The sequence below is a fragment of the Macaca fascicularis genome, chromosome 2 (genome assembly GCF_037993035.2).
Source record: "Macaca fascicularis isolate 582-1 chromosome 2, T2T-MFA8v1.1".
Classification (NCBI taxonomy): Eukaryota; Metazoa; Chordata; class Mammalia; order Primates; family Cercopithecidae; genus Macaca; species Macaca fascicularis.
The window spans coordinates 141,307,197-141,327,687 of record NC_088376.1 but is presented as its reverse complement, the minus strand read 5'-3'; the positions used below and the strand labels follow the sequence as shown (position 1 = coordinate 141,327,687).

The 20,491-nt window shown below is 42.9% G+C and overlaps 1 protein-coding gene across 1 annotated transcript in view; it reads left to right on the top strand.

Annotated features, from left to right (window-relative positions):
• Nucleotides 1–20,491, top strand: part of IL5RA (interleukin 5 receptor subunit alpha) — a 41,877-nt gene that overhangs the window by 14,702 nt on the left and 6,684 nt on the right. The window contains exons 8-10 of the mRNA XM_045385863.3: nucleotides 394–539; nucleotides 3,647–3,785; nucleotides 19,373–19,469. Of these exons, the coding sequence (XP_045241798.1) occupies nucleotides 394–539; nucleotides 3,647–3,785; nucleotides 19,373–19,469 (382 nt within the window). The remainder of the gene's footprint in view (nucleotides 1–393; nucleotides 540–3,646; nucleotides 3,786–19,372; nucleotides 19,470–20,491) is intronic.

The following is a 20,491-nucleotide window of genomic DNA, read 5'->3' as shown; positions in this document are numbered from 1 at the left end:
GGAAGAGGCAAGGCTTGGTGGAAGGTCCAGGGAAACGTTCTCTCAGTGGTCAGGTTTATTCTGGGCCTGGTACAACTTGAGTAGTAAAGGTAGATGGTGGGTGAGTCTTGCAATGAGCTGAGTGGGGAAGAGATTCAAGCATTTGACTCCATTTGGAGTGGTAATCCTTGTAGTTTCCAGAAAGGGTCTCTTCTTCTTCAGCACTATTAGACAAGAGTATTACGGGAGGCCACTGGCTTCCTGTGGCTTGGAGATCAGTTGATTAAGACCTGATGGTAAATATTTGAAAAAAGCATATCTTAGAAATGCCTTGAGAAGTGTGGGTGGATTGGAGTTATCAGCTCTGATCACTGATTCTAAAAAAAAAAAATCACTGATCTTTCATTCCTTTAGATCAAATAAATCCGCCACTGAATGTCACAGCAGAGATTAAAGGAACTCGTCTCTCTATCCAATGGGAGAAACCAGTGTCTGCCTTTCCAATCCATTGCTTTGATTATGAAGTAAAAATACACAATGCAAGGAACGGATATTTGCAGGTAATTACTCAGATCATTCCAATATTTGATGACAGACATTTATTTTAGAAACATTTAAAAAATTATCTTCAGTGACTGCAACCAAGTTACAGCTTGGTACTAACAAGGTCAAAGTTAACTTACGTCTACCCAGGTATTATAGGTATAAACCAAATCTTACTGGCCTTTTGTTTTGAAAGAACATACTTTTGGTTGAAACTAATACAAAGGATTAGAAACAGACTTATTGGTACTAGTGTTGGTTAAAATCTAAAATGATAGATGGGTGCAGTGACTCATGCCTGTAATCCTAGCACTTTGGGAGGCCACTGTGGGTGGATCACCTGAGATGAGGAGTTCAAGACCAGCCTGACCAACATGGTGAAACCCCATCTCTACTAAAAAATACAAAAAAAACTAGCCGGGCGAGGTGGCGGGCGCCTGTAGTCCCAGCTACTCGGGAGGCTGAGGCAGGAGAATGGTGTAAACCTGGGAGGCGGAGCTTGCAGTGAGCTGAGATCCGGCCACTGCACTCCAGCCTGGGCGACAGAGCGAGACTCCGTCTCAAAACAAAACAAAACAAAACAAACAAACAAAAAAACCCCACAAAAATTAGCCAACATGATGGCGCATGCCTATAATCCTGGCTACTTGGGGGTAGGGGCTGAGGCAGGAGAATCGCTTCAACCAGGGAGGCGGAGGTTACAGTAAGCCGAGATCGTGCCATTGCACTCCAACCTGGGGGACAGAGCGATACTTCATCTCAAAAAAAAAAAAAAAAAAAAATCTAAAGTGATGCAGCTACTATAAAAACGGTATGATGAATTCTCAAACAATTAGAAATAGAATTCCCAGATGATCCAATAATTCCATTTCTGGTTATATATACAAAAGAATTAAAAACAAGGATTCAAAGAGATGTTTGTACACCCATGTCCATAGCAGCATTATTCACAACAGCCAAAATCTGGAAGCAACCCATGTGCCCATTAAATGAATGGATGAGCAAAATGCAGCATATACATACAATAGGATATTATCCAGCATTAAAAGAAAGGAAATTCTGACACATGCTGCATCACGGAGGAGCCTTGAGGACATTATGCTAAGCAAAATAAATCAGTCACAAAAGGACAAATACTGTCTGATTCTACTTTCGGAGGTTAAATAGTAAAATTCTTAGAAACAGAGTAGGATGGTGGTTACCAGGAATTGGTTGGAGGGCGGATGGAGAGTTATTGTTTAATGGGTACAGAGTTTCACTTTTGCAAGATTAAAAGACTGTTGAACATTGGTGACACGACAATATGAAAGTATTTAATATCGCAAAGCTGTACACTTAAAAGGGATTAAGATGGTAAATTTCATTATATGTATTTTACCACAATTTAAAAAAACTCATTAGTACTAATAGACAAAAATTTCAAAGGGAAAGGAACTGAGAAGAAAGTCAATCAACATTTCTTGAGCATCAATTATGTGTCAAACTTTATTATGTGTATATTCCACCCTCACAATAATTCTATGATGTAATTATCATTCCCATTTTATAGGAAAGTGAGGCAAAAGAGATGAAGTAACTCTCCCACAGTCACAAAGCTAGGGAAAAAAAACAGGATTCCAACTCATGTCTTATAGAGAGTAGACAAAGCCAATTCCATTAGATTCAACAAATATTTACAAATTGGCTTCTTTGTGAGAAATAAGACTGTTTCTGCCATGGAGTGACCCAATCTTGTGACATATTTGCCCAGCCTTGGGGTTGCTCTCCCACAGGAAAAGCCAGTGCAGCTAGAGATGGGGGTGTGTGCACAGAGTCTGCTATGCAGAGAGGAATTGAACGGAATCTGCAAGGATGAAGAGAAACTGGTCTGGTGAGAAAACATGAGAAGGACTTTCTTAGCCAGAGCTTCCCAAAATACTTACACTGAAGGGCTGTGAGTGCGTGTGTTTTTATAATATCTAATCTACCATCGATTGGTGCTTTTGTCAAATACATAAAAATGATTTGCTAGCAAAAATTAAATATAGCCAAAGACATGTAAAGTATCAGTTCACTGATCATGTGTTTGGATGTCATGGCGATGTCAAATTGCTACCAAAACTTCCAAATTGTAGTCATAATTTTATCTGTATTTAGCCCATCACAGGCCAGTAATAAATAGTTCCTGACCTGCACCAGTCTAGGAAAAGGACTAACTTTATGCTTGGGAGAGTATGGTTCTTTCAGTCAAGTGGCAAGTAATTCAGTCTGCCTGGATGCCTGGATATAAGACCAACACTGAACTCATGACTCTGTATCTGACACTGTGACTTCTCCCAGAGTGGCTCTATAAGATTTTTTTTTTTAAATAAAGAAATGGCTTCTTTGTTAAAAACCATAACTGTGGGCAATGGATGCCACTGAAGAATTTCACACAAGAGAGAAATATGTCCACATTTGCAGAGTAGAAGAAGAATTTTGGTAGCAGTGTGAAAACCGGATGTGAGTGGGGAGGGGCCACATGGACATATGGATATCAGTTAGTGGCTACTGCAATAGTCCAAGCAAAAGATAATAAGAGCTAAAATAGGCAATGGACACAGGGCTGGAGTAAAAAAGGGAGAAACACCTCCAGGGAGTATTCAAGATACAGGTGTCAGGAACACATCTCTGGCACAGGGGACTGGCTGGATGGTGGCGACCGTGATCAGCAGAAAGAAAAAGAAGAAGGGCTCATTCATGAGAAAACTGCTTCAACACGAGACAATCTAGTGTTCGTGTAATATTATTTAGTAATGTGACCATAGATTATGGAGGGACAAGGTGAGGGAATAATGCATCTTGGCATAGGCCACTCCAGTCTTTCAGTCTGGAAACATCTGCTCGGCCTGGATAGGATCACCTGGATCTTGACTGTTGACCATTTCATATATTTGGGTTACAAGATAGCGTTTTCCTGAAGGGTGACTGCCAACACAGCAACACTGAAGCGCCTAGTATAAACGAATTGATATGTGCCCTGTTGATTTTAAATGGCTTGCTGAACAGTGAGTCACATGACCTATATAGGGCCTCCCATTCTGATAATTGGCAGAACTAAATTAGGTGTTTAGAGATTCTTATAATGCTATTTTTCCCCACTTAGATAGAAAAAATGATGACCAATGCATTCATCTCAATAATTGATGATCTTTCTAAGTATGATGTTCAAGTGAGAGCAGCAGTGAGCTCCATGTGCAGAGAGGCGGGGCTCTGGAGTGAGTGGAGCCAACCTATTTATGTGGGTAAGTAGCTTATGTTTATTTTACATTGGCAGCCTTCCTTGTGATCAAAGAAGGTAATCCCAGAAGTGTACACTTTCATTTGTGGGTCTTAAAATGGTTTCATATCTCTATTGTGACTCATTTTCTATTGGTCTACTGCCTTTCCAATCAGGAAATGAAGCCAAGTGAAGTTTAAGTGTCCAACCTTGTCATTAGCACCAACCCTCCTAGACCCGGTGCCTATTTTTTTTTTTTTCCCCAAATCTTGTTTCCAGTTTTATCCATGTTTTAAATTAAACTTTTTATTTTGAAATACTTAGACTCACATGCTGTGGGAAGAAATAACAGAGATCCTTTGTCTCTTTCATCCAGTTTTCCTCAAGGGTAACATCTTATAGAACTATAGTACAACAGTGGAATAGAATATTGGTGTTGGTAATCCAGATCTTACTGATTTCATCAATTGTATATGTCCTCATTTGTTTGTTTCTTTTTGGACCGAGTCTTGCTCTGTCACCCAGGTGGGAGTGCAGTGGCGCAATCTCAGCTCACTGCTACCTCTGCCTCTTGGGTTCAAGTGATTCTCCTGTCTCAGCCTCCCGTGTAGCTGGGACTGCAGGCACATGCCATCACACCTGGCTAATTTTCGTATTTTTAGTAGACACAGGGTTTCACCACGTTGGTCAGGCTGGTCTTGAACTCCTGACTTCAGGTGATCCAGTGGCCTCAGCCTCCCAAAGTGCTGGGATTACAGGCATGAGCCACTGTGCCCAGCCATATGTCCTCATTTGTATGTGTGTGTTTGGTTCTATGCAATTTTAGCACATGGTTAAATTCATGTACCCATCACCACAGTCAAATACAGAGCAGTTTCATCATCACCTGTTACCCTTTTATAAACACACCCATCTCTCTCTCCTCTCTTCTATCCCTGAACCCTGGCAACGACTAGTCTGTTCTCCATCTCTGTAATTTTCCCGTATCTAATTTTGACTTTATACTTTTTTTAAAAAAAGAAGATTCCAAAATTGAATAATCTACAGGGGCCCACAAAATCTGGATCTGTCCCTGAGCCTTCAGCCTAACAGATATAGAGTATCAAAAGGTCCATGCATCACCGGGCTCCTGTGTTAGCTCTGCAACTGTTTATGTTAGGACCAAATGGACTAGTTTGCTTGGCTAGTAAGATGGGCACCTTCTCTGTCAGTGAGATCCGTGAAGGATAATATACCCAATGGCAGCTATGGATGAAGGGGCACATTTCCAGTCTTACCCTGACACAGATGTCAATTCCACACCCAGGACATGTGGACTTGCACCTTGAAGACAGAAAATTCATACCCTGTGTTAGCCGGGTGCGATGGCTCACGCCTGTAATCCCAGCACTTTGGGAGGCCGAGGTGGGCAGATCACGAGGTCAGAAGATTGAGACCATCCTCAGTAATACTGTGACACCCCGTCTCTACTAAAAAAAAAAATTAGCCGGGCGTGGTGGTGGGCGCGGTGGCAGGCGCCTGTAGTCCCAGAAATTCAGGAGGCTGAGGCAGGAGAATGGTGTGAACCCAGGAGGCGGAGCTTGCAGTGAGCCCATCATGCCACTGCACTCCAGCCTGGGCGACGGAGCGAGACTCCGTCTCAAAAAAAAAAAAAAAGAAAAGAAAAGAAAAGAAAATTCATACTCTGGCTATTACTCGGGTGTTTCCGGCAAGTCAGCATAGGCATTGTATGAGAGAAGGAAACAGTTAAAAAGCAACCAGTGTGTCTCACGTATATGATAAACCATGCAGCCTGGGGAGGCACACACATGTCGTCAACTGTTGCACTAGGTCTATAAGAGCATGAGATGGTGGGAAGAAGACTGGAGCCTTACATAGAAAGCCCAGGTTTAACATTCAGCCTTGACAAGGATTGATTGTGTATCGCCAGACAAATCATTTCTCTCTGTTTGCTAGGGTTCTCAAGATAAAGGAGATAACATCCAGCTTTCCTGCCCCACAGGGTATCTGAAATAAAAACAACTGCAGGGATAGCAGATTACATGTGTTTTTTTATTTTTATTTATTTATTTATTTATTGCCAAGTACTATGGTAAATACATTATCTTAGTCCTATCAAAAAACTTGTTTGGAAAGTTTAGATAATTGGCTTAACTCTGTTCTGCATGGCCAACAAGTGGCAGGGATGGGGCTCTGACCACAGATTAACTGACTTGATCTTACCTGATCTCTGGACACTCTGGCATGGTGGGACAGGATTCTGCAAGCTTTAAAGTGCTGGGTAGATTAAAGTCTTATTTAAGAGATCTAGGGGATGGGTGTGGTGTCTCACGCCTGTAATCCCAGCACTTTGGGAGGCCGAGAAGGGCGGATCATGAGGTCAGGAGATCGACACCATCCTGGCTAACATGGTGAAACCCTGTCTCTACTAAAAATACAAAAAAATTAGCTGGGCGTGGTGGTGCGCACCTGTAATCCCAGCTACTCGGGAGGCAGGAGAATCACTTGAACCCAGGAGGTGGAGGCTGCAGTGAGCCGAGATCACGCCACTGCACTCCAGCCTGGGTAACAGAGCAAGACTCTCCATCTCAAAAAAAACAAAACAAAACAAAACAAAAAAAAAGAGAAAAAGATCTTGGTAGCCAACCTTTGTGATTATGGGTGATCAAGTGTGTGGATGCTATCTCTCATGAATCCTATGAGGTATTCATTAACCATTGGAAGAGTATACATGGGAGAGATTTCGTTCAGGCACATGCCAAAATGTTCTACTATTTAATTCATTTGCTTAAGCTATGGGGTGGGTCTTCAGGAAAGTCTTGGGCAGTGACCCATTAGCCCATGTGGAAATGACTCTGATCTGACACATAGAAGATAGGTTTCCATTGAAGACTGGGAAAGATAAGGAAAGGCCTAATAAATGGAGAACTGTTCTGAAACTGCCAGGGGGCTGGTCATGCTAAGTTAGCGAGTTCCCAAAGGAGAATAGCGTCCCCTAAAGTTGTGCAACACACAACCAGCTCAGCCTTAGAGGAGTAGCCGTCCCATCAATCAGAGAGACTTACAGGAGCATCATGAGCCTTCCTGGGGAGAGGGAACTGAAAGGACACTAAAAGGAAGTGAGAATGGGCCAAACTCACCTGCTTCACAATTCTGTTGAGACCAATCTTCCCCTCCCCTCCCTTCCTCCCTAGGTTGACACCCTCACCTAACTAACCAGCACACACAGGACTTTCCTCAACATGGCTCCATTTGCACAGGGAAAATTCACTCTGTTCCCCAGGAGAGAAACAAATATGAGAAGCATTCATCAGTCTCAGGGAATTTTTAACAAGGTCATTAATTTTGTCAAATGCCTAAGGTGGAAGTTTAATTTTTGTTACTTGAATTCAATAGACTTCTTTTTAAAAATGCTTTCTGTGACTCCCCAGGGGCACAAAACTCACTGGCTCAAAACTATTGCTATTTCTAAGTGTCTTCCCAACACCTCTCTCTATATATATTCAATTTGGGAGATTTTAAAATGCTGTCTAAAGAAACTTAAACCAAGATGATGGGCACCAAGGTCAGAACCCTGGATAAGAAGTGAGTTATGCTTTCTGAGTCTTTGACTTTTGAAGTTATAGTCAGTGTTGCCTGCTGAGAATTTAGAACGTACAGGGTGAAATAGAAGCACTAGACATTCAGGACATCTAGGTTTTTAGCCACAGCTCTGCCAACGTCTAGCTCTATGATGTAAGCTAGAGATGATACGAGATAATATTTTGTGAGCAAAGTAATGAGAGACTGCTTAGAGTGCAGCATTGAGGATTCTGAGGCTAAATTTAGATTGTCAGAAGGAATCGTGATCTCCTGCCACCACCGCAGGGGACAGAGTGGTAACCAGCGTGACAGGGTTTTTCCACCCTGACCTGGTCGGTCTATACCTAACCTCTCTGGGCCTCAGCGTCCTCACCAGTAAAATATAAGTGCTGCACTACAAACCTGCTTCCATCTCTGCCATTCACGTTCACCTTCTCTGTACCACCCCACTGCAAAAGTGCTGAGAGTGAAATTGTGATCCATAATGAGCGCTTATTTTAAGCTTGTTTTTAATTTATTATTCACTCTCCACTTTAGAGCTCTCTCACCATTATTATTTCCTAAATAATACCTTCCTAGTTTGAATCTGGACTCATTATCGTTTCCCCCCAGGTGTACCTCGTTGCCATTATCTATAGCAAATCCCATTTCATTTACTGCCACCCTTTTCATGAAGATGAGCTGATTAATATTACTACTCACCTTATAAATCCATCCTTTCTGGAATTTACTCCTCGCTCAGTTTAGGATCATTAGTGAATTTAATCAATGTAGACTTTCCATTTTCATCAAGATGATTAATAAACATAATAGGAAGTCCAAGCCCCTCTGGGACATTTTGCATGGCTCTTTTTTATCCCTTGAGGATGCAGCAATAATTATGCTCAGCTAGAAGTCTATCAGGCGATTTTGCTGCTACATTCATTTCCTTTAAACACGCTCTCTCCTCTTTTGCCTTATCTTAAAAATAGCACGCTGCAGCCCTTCCATTCCATTTTACGCCAAGACTCAACTCAAATATCACCCCTTTCTTAGACATTAATTCCCCCCCACCGTTATTTTAAAGTAAGAAAATGGAGGTCCTGAGATACTAAATGACTCAGTAGTTGCAAACAGCCAAGAAGTGGCTATTTATATGATTTTCTCAAATAGATGACATATGAGCCAATTAGTGAATTAGAATAGATTTGATTAACTAATTAACCCATTATAGCCCAAGGTTATTTCATTAAAAAAATGAGACACAGGGTAAGTTTTGATTGATGAGATAAGGGGAGCTGGGAGAGGAAGGGGGTGCTGTCCAGCTCTGTTGGTAAGGTCCCTGGCCAGCCAAGGGGCACAGGGGACAGCAGGGAGAGGGTATAATTAGCAAGTGAGTGCTCTTCGCTTGCTCTGAACAGTGCCTGATTGGCTCTCCTGTCCTAGAATTTCCAGAGCATGGAATTTTTTTAATTAAAAATAATTGTTTTATTTCAACAGCTTTAGGGGTACAAGTGGTTTTTGGTTACATGGATGACTTGTATAGTGGTTAAGTCTGGGCTTTTATTGTACCCATCAGCTGAATAGTTTGTATCACACCCAATAGGTAATTTTTCATCCCTCATGCTCCTCTCACCTTCTCCCCTTCTGAGTCTCCAGTGTTCATTACACCACTCTGTATGCTTCTGTGTACCCAAAACTTAGCTCCCATTTATGAGTGAGAACATGTGGTATTTAGTTTTTCGTTCCTGAGTTACTTTCCTTAGGGTAATGGCCTCTAATTCAATCCAAGTTGCTGCAAAAGACATTATTGCATTCTTTTTGTACAACTGAGTAGTATTTCATGGTGTATATTTACCATGTTTTCTTTATCCACTCATCAGTTGATAGGTACTTAGGGGGATTCTGTATCTTTGCAATTGTGAATTGTGCTATGATAAACATGCACCTTAGGCGTCTTTTTGATATAGTGACTTCTCCTTTGGAAGATTTCTCAAAAACTGAATGAGACCTACAATTTGATTCAGAATGTTTTTTTTAAGAGATGAGGGGTCTCACTATGTTGCCCACGCTGGTCTCAAACTCCTGGGCTCAAGCAATCCTCCTGCCTTAGCCTCCTGAGTAGTTGGGCCTATAGGCACATGCCACTGAGCTGGGCGGGAATTTTTTTTTATGGAAGTAGCAGTTTCACTTTATCAGTACTCGTTATCAACTGCCCTATGTCAGCTGGCTTCTCTGTCTTATCTTAAGAGCTAACTTCCCAATTTTCACATGTCTTTCTCCTTTTTAAACTTTCTTAATTTCCGATTCTTCTGTTCCTTTGTTATCTTTGCTGTCTCCTGTTTATCGAAACTTTTTGTTTCCTGACCCTGGTCTTCATGAAGCTGTGTGTTTTCTCAAGTCCATCACCTTCTCTTCTTTCCTCCATCCATGAAGCTCAAATGCCAAGTGTGAAACAAGGAATGATGAAAATAAATTTTCCCATGGTCATGTCCTTGCTTACGGAAAAAGAGAGTTATGTGGGTCTACCCTGCTCTTATTTCTGGCTGTGTCTTTGGTCAGGATCAGTGGTTCTGAGACCTGCTTCTTCTGTGACAGACCACAATCACTGCAATTGCCCTTCAAAGAAACGATGGGGTTTTGCTTTGACCTCACTGAAGGCAAAATTTGATGGCCAGGATCTATGCAATGATGCTACTGGGTTCCATTAAAAATGTATTTTATTTAAAGCTTTCTTTAGTCTTGAGATGCATGGCACCTACACCCGGGGGAGTTGAAGAAGACTCAGCACAGTTTTCAGATCACTCAGTCACGAGGTCACAGCAGACAGGAGCACCTGCTGTCCCCAGCAGCTCCTTAAACATAGAGATGTGTTGCTCATAGGAAATCTTGGCCTTTGCTTTCCTCTCAAGAGTTTGAGCTGGTGGGGTGGGTGTCTCAGAGTCCTGTGACACAGCCTAGAATCTGTTAGGACTTAATGAAAATGGGTTGAGATAGGGTATCAGGGTGGCCTATGGGAATATGGGCTGGAAGGAAGGCCACCCCAGAGAAACTCCTGTGCCTTTTCCTTTTGACTTGACATTCATGGGCTGATGTATGAGGTGACTTCGTACCTTTGTCCTGGGCACCTGGAATCAAAAACTGGAGTTACCTTTGGGACCATCAAATACATCTTCATTTTCTAGTTTGCCTGCATTGTGCCAAGGTCCCGCAGCTCCAACCTGATTCCTTGGACTCTGACTCCTACCTGGAGCTCTGATCCCTTCTCTCTGTCTCTCCTTATCCCATCCCTCTCCTTCAGCAACTTTTCCTTGTTAAATTCTCACACTATGGTGACACGAGGAGAAAGATGAAAGGGAAATGTTGTAGAAGGGTCCACATGAGCTATCCCCAGGCCTTCCAAAATAATCTTGCAAAACTCTTGTGAGGTTTGAGATGGGAGCCTCCGGGTCTATACCGTAGCAAAAATTGCTTAAAAGGAACAAGAGTTGACCCAGTAACAACATGAAAGACCCACTTAGGCTGACTTAAGACTAACACAGCTTATTGTGGTTCTGGTTTTCCTGTGTAGACAGATGGCTTGGTCACACTGCTTCCTTTTGTCCAGCCTGGTTAGATCCCACCTGGCAGCCCCATTTGTTCCCACCAGCGGAGCAGGACTGCCTCACCCCAGTGGTCATCCCACTGGCCTGAAGGAGGGTTAACAGGGGCCTTTCAGATTTCATCTCCAACTGCCAGGAGTAGGGAGTTCCCACAGTGCTTTCAGGCACAGCCACCTCTATTGGTGTTTGCACTACCCTTCTAGGCATACATTCTGCCTCATGGTGGGATGGCAGCTTGGGGGAGGGAGGGACTCTGTCAGGGGGCCAGCCCCTGTGCAGGACATATTCACCTACATCATCTTATTTATCATCACATACATGATTTCCTAATCACCCAGGTGAGAAAACAGATGCAGACAGGTGAAGGAACTGCTGGAAGCTACACAGATAGTAAGTGGGACACCTGGGTTTGGAACCCACCCAGAGGACTGGCTCCACACCTGGGTTCTTTTCGAGATGTTCCATGGCCCTGGTGGTTATTACTCCAGCCAGGGAAACTGAGGCTGGAGGATGGGCCAAGCTCAGGCAGAGGGGCTGGGGGCTGTGAAAGCAGGAAGCTCTGCCAGCTCTTGACCTTGTCAGTCTCCATCCAGACAAGCCATTGGGAATGAAGTTAGCTTCTTCAGGCCGTTCTTGTCTAAATGTTCCTGTCCAAGTTCTTCATAATGTTCATTAACATGAACATTATGAACCCTAAATCCTTGAAGGGCAGGAACTTCCATTTCTCTTCCTCAGTATCTGGAATATTTGGTGTGTGTTTATTTCTCCTGACCTGAGTTTATCATTCTGCATTTTGGGAATTCTGATAGCACTCCAATTTTGGCCTGGCTTTGATGAAAGGGAAATTATCTTCATGAATTTGTTGACACAATGCATTTCATCCTAATCGTAATTACAATAAGTAATATTTATTGAGCACCTATGTACCAGCACTGTGCTAAGCACTTCACATGTGTTAATTTATTCAGTCCGTCTCCCTGTTTTATAATGCAGGACATAGAAGCTGGAGAGGCTACCCTGCTGAAGGTCACTTTGGTAGCAAGTGGCAGAACTAGGGCTAAACCTCTGGGGTTTGTTTTGTTTTGTTTTGTTTTTAATAAGATAGAGTCTCGCTCTGTCCCCCAGGCTGGAGTGCAGTCACACAATGATCCCGGCTCACTGCAGCCTCCACCTCCCATGGGGGTTCAAGCAATTCTCCTGCCTCAGCCACCAGAGTAGCTGGAATTACTCACACCACCACGCCTGGCTAATTTTGTATCTTTAGTAGAGACAGGATTTCACCATGTTGGCCAGGCTGATCTTGAACTCCTGACTTCAAGTGATCCACCCACCGTGGCCTCCCAAAGTGCTGGGATTGCAGGCCTGAGCCACCACACTCAGTCTAGGACCAAACTTCTTTATCCCTTGTTGCTTACTTCTATGTGATGACCACATGCTCTGCAGCCAGCTTTCATCTGCTTTAGCAGGTTGATAAAACAGGCCCAGCAGCCCCTTACAGAGAAGAAAATTCTGGGTTGCTTGGGGGGCCCCAGAAGGTACATGGCCCTTGGTGCTTTGTGGGAAAGCCTGCAGAGAAGAAAACTGCCATGAGGAATTCCCCTCTCAACTTCATCAAGTCTAGTCCTACTGGGGGATAATGCAAATAAGCAGTAAACTTAACAAGCAGTAAAATTAACTGCAGTGAGCCATCCAGTTAATCCTGAATGCACACACAAATACATGCATGATGCACACAAATACACACATGTACACAAATACACAGTCTCCATTTCCTCTCTCTATTCAGTTCATTCAAGCCCAGTTCCACCAGATGAAGATAGTGCAGGTTGTGTGTGTTTGATCTGGGTCCTTCACTACTCTACACATTTTGTTCACTGAAGCTGCATTTTGCTGTCCTCTTTTTATTTCTCTAAACCAGGTACCTCCCACAGTCCATTTGACAGCTGCCTCGAAAGCTCACTCACCCAAAAGGTCTGCTCCTGACTTGCTTGCACTGGGAGCCTGTGATCTGGTTTGGGGTGCTCATTCATGATGCCACAGTCTCCCCTCTAACCAGAGGCAAGTCACAGGAAGCTAGTTAAACCCTGTATCATAGACTACCATATTGACATCCTCTCAATTATCCAACCCTGTTGGTGCCATTTGAACTTCTCTCAGCACCTGCTGGTTCTAAAAACACAGCAGGCCTGCTCCGTTGGAAGCATCCCATCAATTTACTAATTAGCTCTTTTCCCTGGAAACCTATTGTTGAGTCTGAAATCAGATTCAAAATCAATATGTAAGCACTGAAAGTTCATACTTACATGCACAATTTAAGGTGGAACAGGCTTCCAAATCAAATTTACCTCCTAAGAGCTATTAGTGTAAACCTCATAGATCATAGAATTCTAGAGCAAGAGAGACTGCAGCCCTAAAAGGGAAGTGGCTTGACGAAACTCCCAGAGGCAGAGCTGGGACTAGTTTGGGTGCAATACCTGGAGTCCTTCTGCCCTCTGTGTTGCCACTCTCTCAGCCCACCTGCACCCCATGTCCCACTCCATATACATTCTAGGGTCATAGAAGAATAGCAGACTATTGGCTTCTTTGCAAGGTCAAATGGTTAAGATGTCAAAAATAATGGAAACTGAGGTCCCCAGACACCAGAAACTGAATTTCCCAAATGGTCTAAGTTAGCGATGCCTAAAAAGCACCCAGGAATCAAATAGGGAGTCTGGAGAGCTTGTCCTCCTTACAAGGACAGGCTGTGTGACTTCTTCTTTCTGAAACCCATTTTTGCATAACCAAATGGCAGTGCCCATTGATTTCTTGAAAAGAAACATCTGTGACTTCCTTTTTAATGGCAAGAAAGGTATTCTCCTTGAGTCAGAGAAAAGAGCCAAATTACCTGGAAATACATTTTGTTTTTAAAATCTCCAAGGTTGGAGACCCCGGAATTCAAACTAAGACTACATTGTGGGATCTCCCAACTTTTAAAGTATTGAAATTCTTAATCATTTTGACCCAAAGAATGTATGCTCTCAGTGGGATCTTCTCTCCTTGCTCTACTTTCAGCAAAACAGAGCAGGTGCTTACTTTAATTCACTAATCTACTGGGTGGTTTTTGTTTTTTTTTTTTGGCATAAATAAGTAACTGACCACAAGTAATCCACAAGTAATTTCTACTTGGCAATGAGTACGTGAAAGCTTTTTCTTGCACAAAATTTTCCTGCCAATTTATATTTTCTTCAAGGAAAAGCTGACCTTGATTGTGTTCTCAGGGGTTAGTTCTGTTTTCAACTGGCTATAGGTGAGTAGCCCTAATGCATTTGGGGCAACTGGAGAAGCCAGGCCAGGAGAAATGACTAATGTGCCAACTCCCTCCCGGCAGTGACCATGACTTTGCTTCTCACGTAGTACTTTGTATGCATCAATAACTTTTTTTCATTTAATGAAATAAAATCAGGGTTGCCTCTATATTTTTGCTAATTCAGTGAGAATCTTCGCTTATCAAAATGAGGGCTGAAGTGAATAACTCGAGAGTGGTTTAACTGAAAAGATTTTTGTAATCATGGTCAGAAGAAAACGGTACTGTTATCAGAACTTGCCATATCAGGCTAGGGGGTATTGCACAATTTAAGACCCAAATGTGACTGACAGTGTGACCCTGATAATTATTTACACCACTGCCCCTTCTTTCTGCAGGACCCGTACTTTTTCTGTTGGTTTAACCTAGTTGTAAACAGGATAACTTTTTTTCTGCTGATATACCACTTGCTGAATTAGAATCCCGTGTCTCTGAACCTACAGTTTCTGAATGTGGTTATCGGGATACTTGCATAATGGTTATGAGCATGGAATAGTTTGAGAGATGGAGCCATGAAGCAGGCTGAATGCCTTATTCAGGAAATCAGACTGGGAGATAAAGTAAGACAGTATTTGATTTGCTGGTATTTGTTTGTCCCAGCTACTCTTCACATTACCTAAGAGAGAATGCAGTAAAAACGAAGTCTAACAGAGCACTCAGCTCCCATCCAGAGAACTGAATATTAATCCTGGAACCATCGAGTATCTGTAGGATTTAGGAAAATAAAAGCTTTGCCACTTTAAGGGTCCATTTTCCATTATTTAACAAAATGTGGCGAATGCCTTTTTATAAAACAATAGACATAAGTATATTTCAAAATAAAACTTGAAAAAAAAAATAACTATAGCCATAGGGCTAGGCACAGTTGGTCACGCTTGTAATCTCAGCAGTTTGGGAGGCCAAAGCAGGAGAATTGCCTGAGTCTAGGAGCTTGAGACCAGCCTGGGCAACATACTGAGGCCCCATCTCTACAAAAGATTTTAAAAATTAGGTAGGCACGGTGATGCGCGCCTGTAGTCCCAGCTACTTGGGAGGCTAAGGCGAGAGGATTGCTTGAACCCAGGAGTCAGAATCTGCAGGGAGCTATGATCATGCCACTGCACTCCAGCCTGGGTGACAGAGCAAGACTCTATCCCATATAAATAAATAAATAGTATAGTCATAGGTTTTTAATCAAGTTCTTCAGTCTCACCTAGAGTTTGGAGAATGTCAGGAGGAACGGTAGTTTGCAAAGCAGCCACCTTTAATTAGAGAAGCTGCCTGCACACTTAGCCTTATCGGGCAGCGGGGATGCAAACAATAGAACAGGGCTTCCCACAGTGAAGACAGAGAGCTATAGGGATGATGCTCAGGAGAGTTCTCAAGGAGAAGCAATGCTTAGAATAAGTGAAGTGAAGTTCCTGTGTATTCAGTGTGCCCTCAGTTTTGCAGAGGGAGGGAGAGGAATGGGATTCCTGCATCAAGGCTAAGAGCACGGACTGTTTGGGCTCCCTCACTTCCTTGCTGGGTGGCCTGGGCTGACTTACTCTGTCCTTTTCTACCTCAGTTCCTGCATCTGTACAGTGAGAATAATAGTGTCCATCTTAAAGCATCGCTGTGAGAATCGAGAATGTACGTGAAGCACTTTACATAGTATCTGGGCACCTAGAAGCACTCAGAAAAAGGGAATGTAAAAATATGTATAGAAAATAAGCTCTTAGTTACTTCCAGTGACTACTGATTTCTCTTTTTTAATTTTTATACTTTATTACAACTTTTAAAGTTCCAGCAGCAAAAAGGCACTACTTTTGTTTTCCTTTTTTTTTTTTTTTTGGAGACAGAGTCTTGCTCCATAGCCCAGGCTGGAGTGCAGTGGCATGATCTCAGCTTACTGCAGCCTCCGCCTCCTAGGTTCAAGCGATCCTGCCTCAGCCTCCCTAGTAGCTGGTATGACAGCCAGGCGTCACCATACCTGGCTAATTTTAATATTTTCAGTAGAGACGGGCTTTCACCATGTTGGCCAGGCTGGTCTCGAACTCCTGACCTCAAGTGATCTGCCTGTTGGCCTCCCAAAGTGCTGGGATTACGCCAACACACCCGGCCCAAAAAGGCACTCCTTTTCTAAAACCAATTTTATTAAAGGTATGTATATATGAAGTGACAGTACCCTGTACTGAGTGAGTGGTGCTAGAAAAGGTGCTGGCTGGGGAAGGATCTGCTGGATTATATATTTCAACTGCCATGTTTTAAGATGAGGAAACCAAGGCCCAGAATGACCACCTCCACAGCAAGCTGAGACTAGAAGCCAGGTGTCCAGACTACGCAGGGATGAAAGCACTGGACAAAGCATGCCTGTCTGGCACTAATCACTGGGTACACAGTAATGACATGAGCCGAGGGAATGAGGAGAAGGGACAGGGCCTGTAAAGGATGGAAAGAGTCAAAGTGACTTCAAGGCTTCAGGTTTGGAGGCTTGGAAGGATTGAGACTGAAATGGGCAGCTACTGAGAGAAGGGGTTTTGATGTGAAGAAGAGCACGCATTTGGTTTTGAATGTTGTCAGCCTTGAGAAATATCCGAGCAGGTTTCACCTAAGGACAGGCTAAGATCTAGGCCTGGAGCTGAGTATCAGGCAGGACCAGGAATAAAAACCTAGGAAAAGATTTCCCAAAATTAAAAGATGAAGCGGTATAAACATACTTTTCAAAGTTCAAAGAATAGACCACAGTGGAAAATACCAAAGGGTCAAAGGATGAGTGGAGAGGGCAAGTCAAAATTAAAATGGGGAGAAGTGCCATCTAAGAAGAGGAAGACTGGGGCAATAAAGCTGAGGACTCGGTTTCAAGGTGGGCTCAACTATCCACAGTCTGAAATTCAGGAAGGAGGTCAGTAAAAATAAAGCTGGAAAAAGAAAACAAGCGTCTTTTGAATTAGACTAGGAGAAAGTCACCGTGATTAAAAAAGCAGTGTTAGAGATGGGAAATGAAGCAGCCCAAATCTTTTTTTTTTTTTTTTTTTTTTTTTGAGACAGTCTCGCTTTTGTCACCCAGGCTGGCATGACAGGGTGCGATCTCAGCTCACCACAACCTCCATTTCCCAGGTTCAAGCGACTGTCCTACCTCAGTCTCCCAAGTAGCTGGGACTACAAGTACGAGCCAGCACGCCCTGCTAATTTTTGTATTTTTAGTAGAGACAGGGTTTTGCCATGTTGACCAGGCTGGTCTTGAACTCCTGACCTCAGGTGATCCGTCTGCCTCAGCTTCCCAAAGTGCTGGGATTACAAGCGTGAGCCACCGCACCTGGCCCTTATTCAATAATTTAGACTGGGAAATCAAGTAAGAACGTGTTTGATGACAGTGGAGACAGACGGCAGAGCAAGGTAATGGCTTATTCAAGATGAAGGACTCCATGAATATTTGAAAGCAGAACAGAAGAGATGAAGAAGGAGATTAAAACTTTTGGGAGGCAGAAGATAAAGCTTGGGTAAGGGTCCTCAGGAGGCAAAAAAGCAAAAGCAAGAGAACAAGGCAAGACTGGAATCACTAGGATTATATCCCAATATATATCTCCTTCTTGTTACTTGAATGATTTGAGTTTTAAGTATTTTGGAGGTTTGGGAAGTCTTAGGCTATTAACAAGGACCTGAAAATTCCACTTATGTATTTCTTGTTTTCTAGAGGAAGCAAATCATGGCAAACTGGGGATGGTAACCTTTTCTCCTGGTGCAGTGTGCTTGAAACCTCACCACAGTATTTAGCACACTGGTCATTACATCATTGCTTGTGTTGCTTTTTGCTGAGTGTGATTCTTTCCTAATGGACTCTATGACGGGAGCACCCATATGTGATCTTTTGACCACTGAATCCCAGTAATTTGTACAGTTCCAAACATACAATAGGAGCCCAATAAATATTTGTTAAATGGATGAATAAAGGAATCAGTGAATGAGCAGCCTCTCCCACAGAAAGGAAACCCATATTCAGGGAGATGACGCAGGATTTACCTTATTCAATCAGGCAGGTTAGCAAACACATAACCTCTTTAAACACTGTTTGGTAAATGGCCTTGAGTTATTTTCTTCTTTTTTTTTTTTGCAGGGGAGCTGTTGCGGGACAGAGTCTCATTCTGTCCCCCAGACTGGAGTGCAGTGGTACAATCTCGGCTCACTGCAACCCCCACTGCCTCTGTTCAAGCGATTTTGTGCCTCGGCCTCCCAAGTGGCTGGGATTACAGGTGCCTGTCACCACACCTGGTTAATTTCTGTATTTTTAGTAGAGATGGGATTTCACCATGTTGGCCAGGCTGGTCTCGAACTCCTGGCCTCAAATGATCCACCTGCCTTGTCCTCCCAAAGTGCTTGGATTTATAGGCATGAGCCACCCCACCTGGCTTGAGTTTGTCTTGGATGCCCTTCTAGTACTTAAAAGACAAATTACACACCCCAAAGCTATCATAGAAGTTCCTAGAGGAATCTGTCCCTTGAATGTAGATTCAAAGCAAATTTAAACAGAGAATAAGTGGCATACAAAATACTGACTTTCTGTACTGACTTAATGGCAGTTTGCTTCTTTTCCTATCTGTAAAATGGTAACGGGTGCTTTGAAGGTATTTAAGATTGAAAAGCACTTAGGGTCTAATACCTTTATTGTTCACTACAAGTATTATCTCATTCTTTACTTCCTCCAAAAGTTTAATTTCCAACTTCGTAAAATATTTTGATTGTGATGCAACTGGGTTACTCAGTAGGCTTATCTTTTTGTGGATTTTCTATCTAAAAACCTTACTACGTACCCAAAACAAATAAGCTTCAGGATTCAAGTGGCACAGTGCATGGAATGAACGCCATCAATATTTGCTGATTGATTGAATAAATCATTCTTTAAGAAAAAAAAGTGGCCTCACTGCCGCCATTTCATTTCACCCTATATCAACTTTGTGAGATGGCTATTACCCATCTTTAACAGACGAGAAATCTTAGGCTCAGGGAAATTAAGTTACTTGCCCAGCACCACCCAGCACCAGCAACTCAAACCTGAGCTGTCTGATGACCCAAGCCTCATCATTTCTTTTACCTGCTGCTTCTAACTTGGACTTTAATCTTCTTTCTTTCTTTTTTGTTTTCCACCAGGAAAAGATGAACACAAGCCCTTGAGACAGTGGTTTCTCATTGTGCTTATGGCAACCATCTGCTTCATCTTGTTAATTCTCTTGCTTATCTGTAGAATGTAAGTATTTGGGTACCTGCAGTGGGGTCTGAGTACTGCATTTTTACAGGCTTACCATGCCTCCGGTAGGCAGAAGGTTCTTATTATCTGGTAAAATTATGGTATTTTTGTGCCTGGATGACCTGTCCAAGATGAGTGTAGGTCAAATCAAAAGTGAAAACATCAGAGGTGATTTACAGAAGTTGGACAGAGCACAACGCAGCCCTCGGCTATCACTCACTCCTACTTGAAGTTGTCGACAGCTTTTAATATCTGTGAAGGTTTCTACTTGCAGGTTCTTTTGATTCCTTCTCAGTCTTCCACTCAGTCCTTGGCTGTCTTGGGTAAGCTGTCGGCATAGGCTTTTCACAGCTCAGGAAGGTTAAAATCACCAGAATGCCTGCACATCATCATCCTCAACTATCAGGTCACCAGGCCTCTGAGTGGCTGATGGCTATTAGGTCAAACACAGATTCTAGAAATCGCATGTGGATCTGGTGTCCTATCCTAGAGCCTGCAAATAGCCCATAAGTACCCCTTACCCATTTTAGCATTCAGTAAGGCACAAGACCTTTTAGGAGACTTAAAAACATGTTTTGTCTTGGCCCTTTCATAATTTAGAAAATGAGTTTTATAAGGGCTGGGCACGGAGGCTCACACCTGTAATTCCAGCACTTTGGGAGGCCACGGCGGGCAGATCATGAGGTCAGGAGATCCAGACCATCCTGGCTAATGTGGTGAAACCCATCTCTACTAAAAATACAAAAAATTAGCTGGGCGTGGTGGTACACGCCTGTAGTCCCAGCTATGAACCTGGGAGGCGGAGGTTGTAGTGAGGCAAGATCGCACCACTGCACTCCAGCCTGGGCAACAGAGGGAGACTCCATCTCAAAAAAAAAAAAAAAAAAAAAAAGGAAAGAAAAGAAAAGAAAAGAAAATGACTTTTCTATTAAACAGCTTTACTATATTATAAACGTTATGTTTAGATGGCATCTACAGGTTGGGGGAAGGCAGTACAAAGGAGATGAAAAGCAAATAAACTC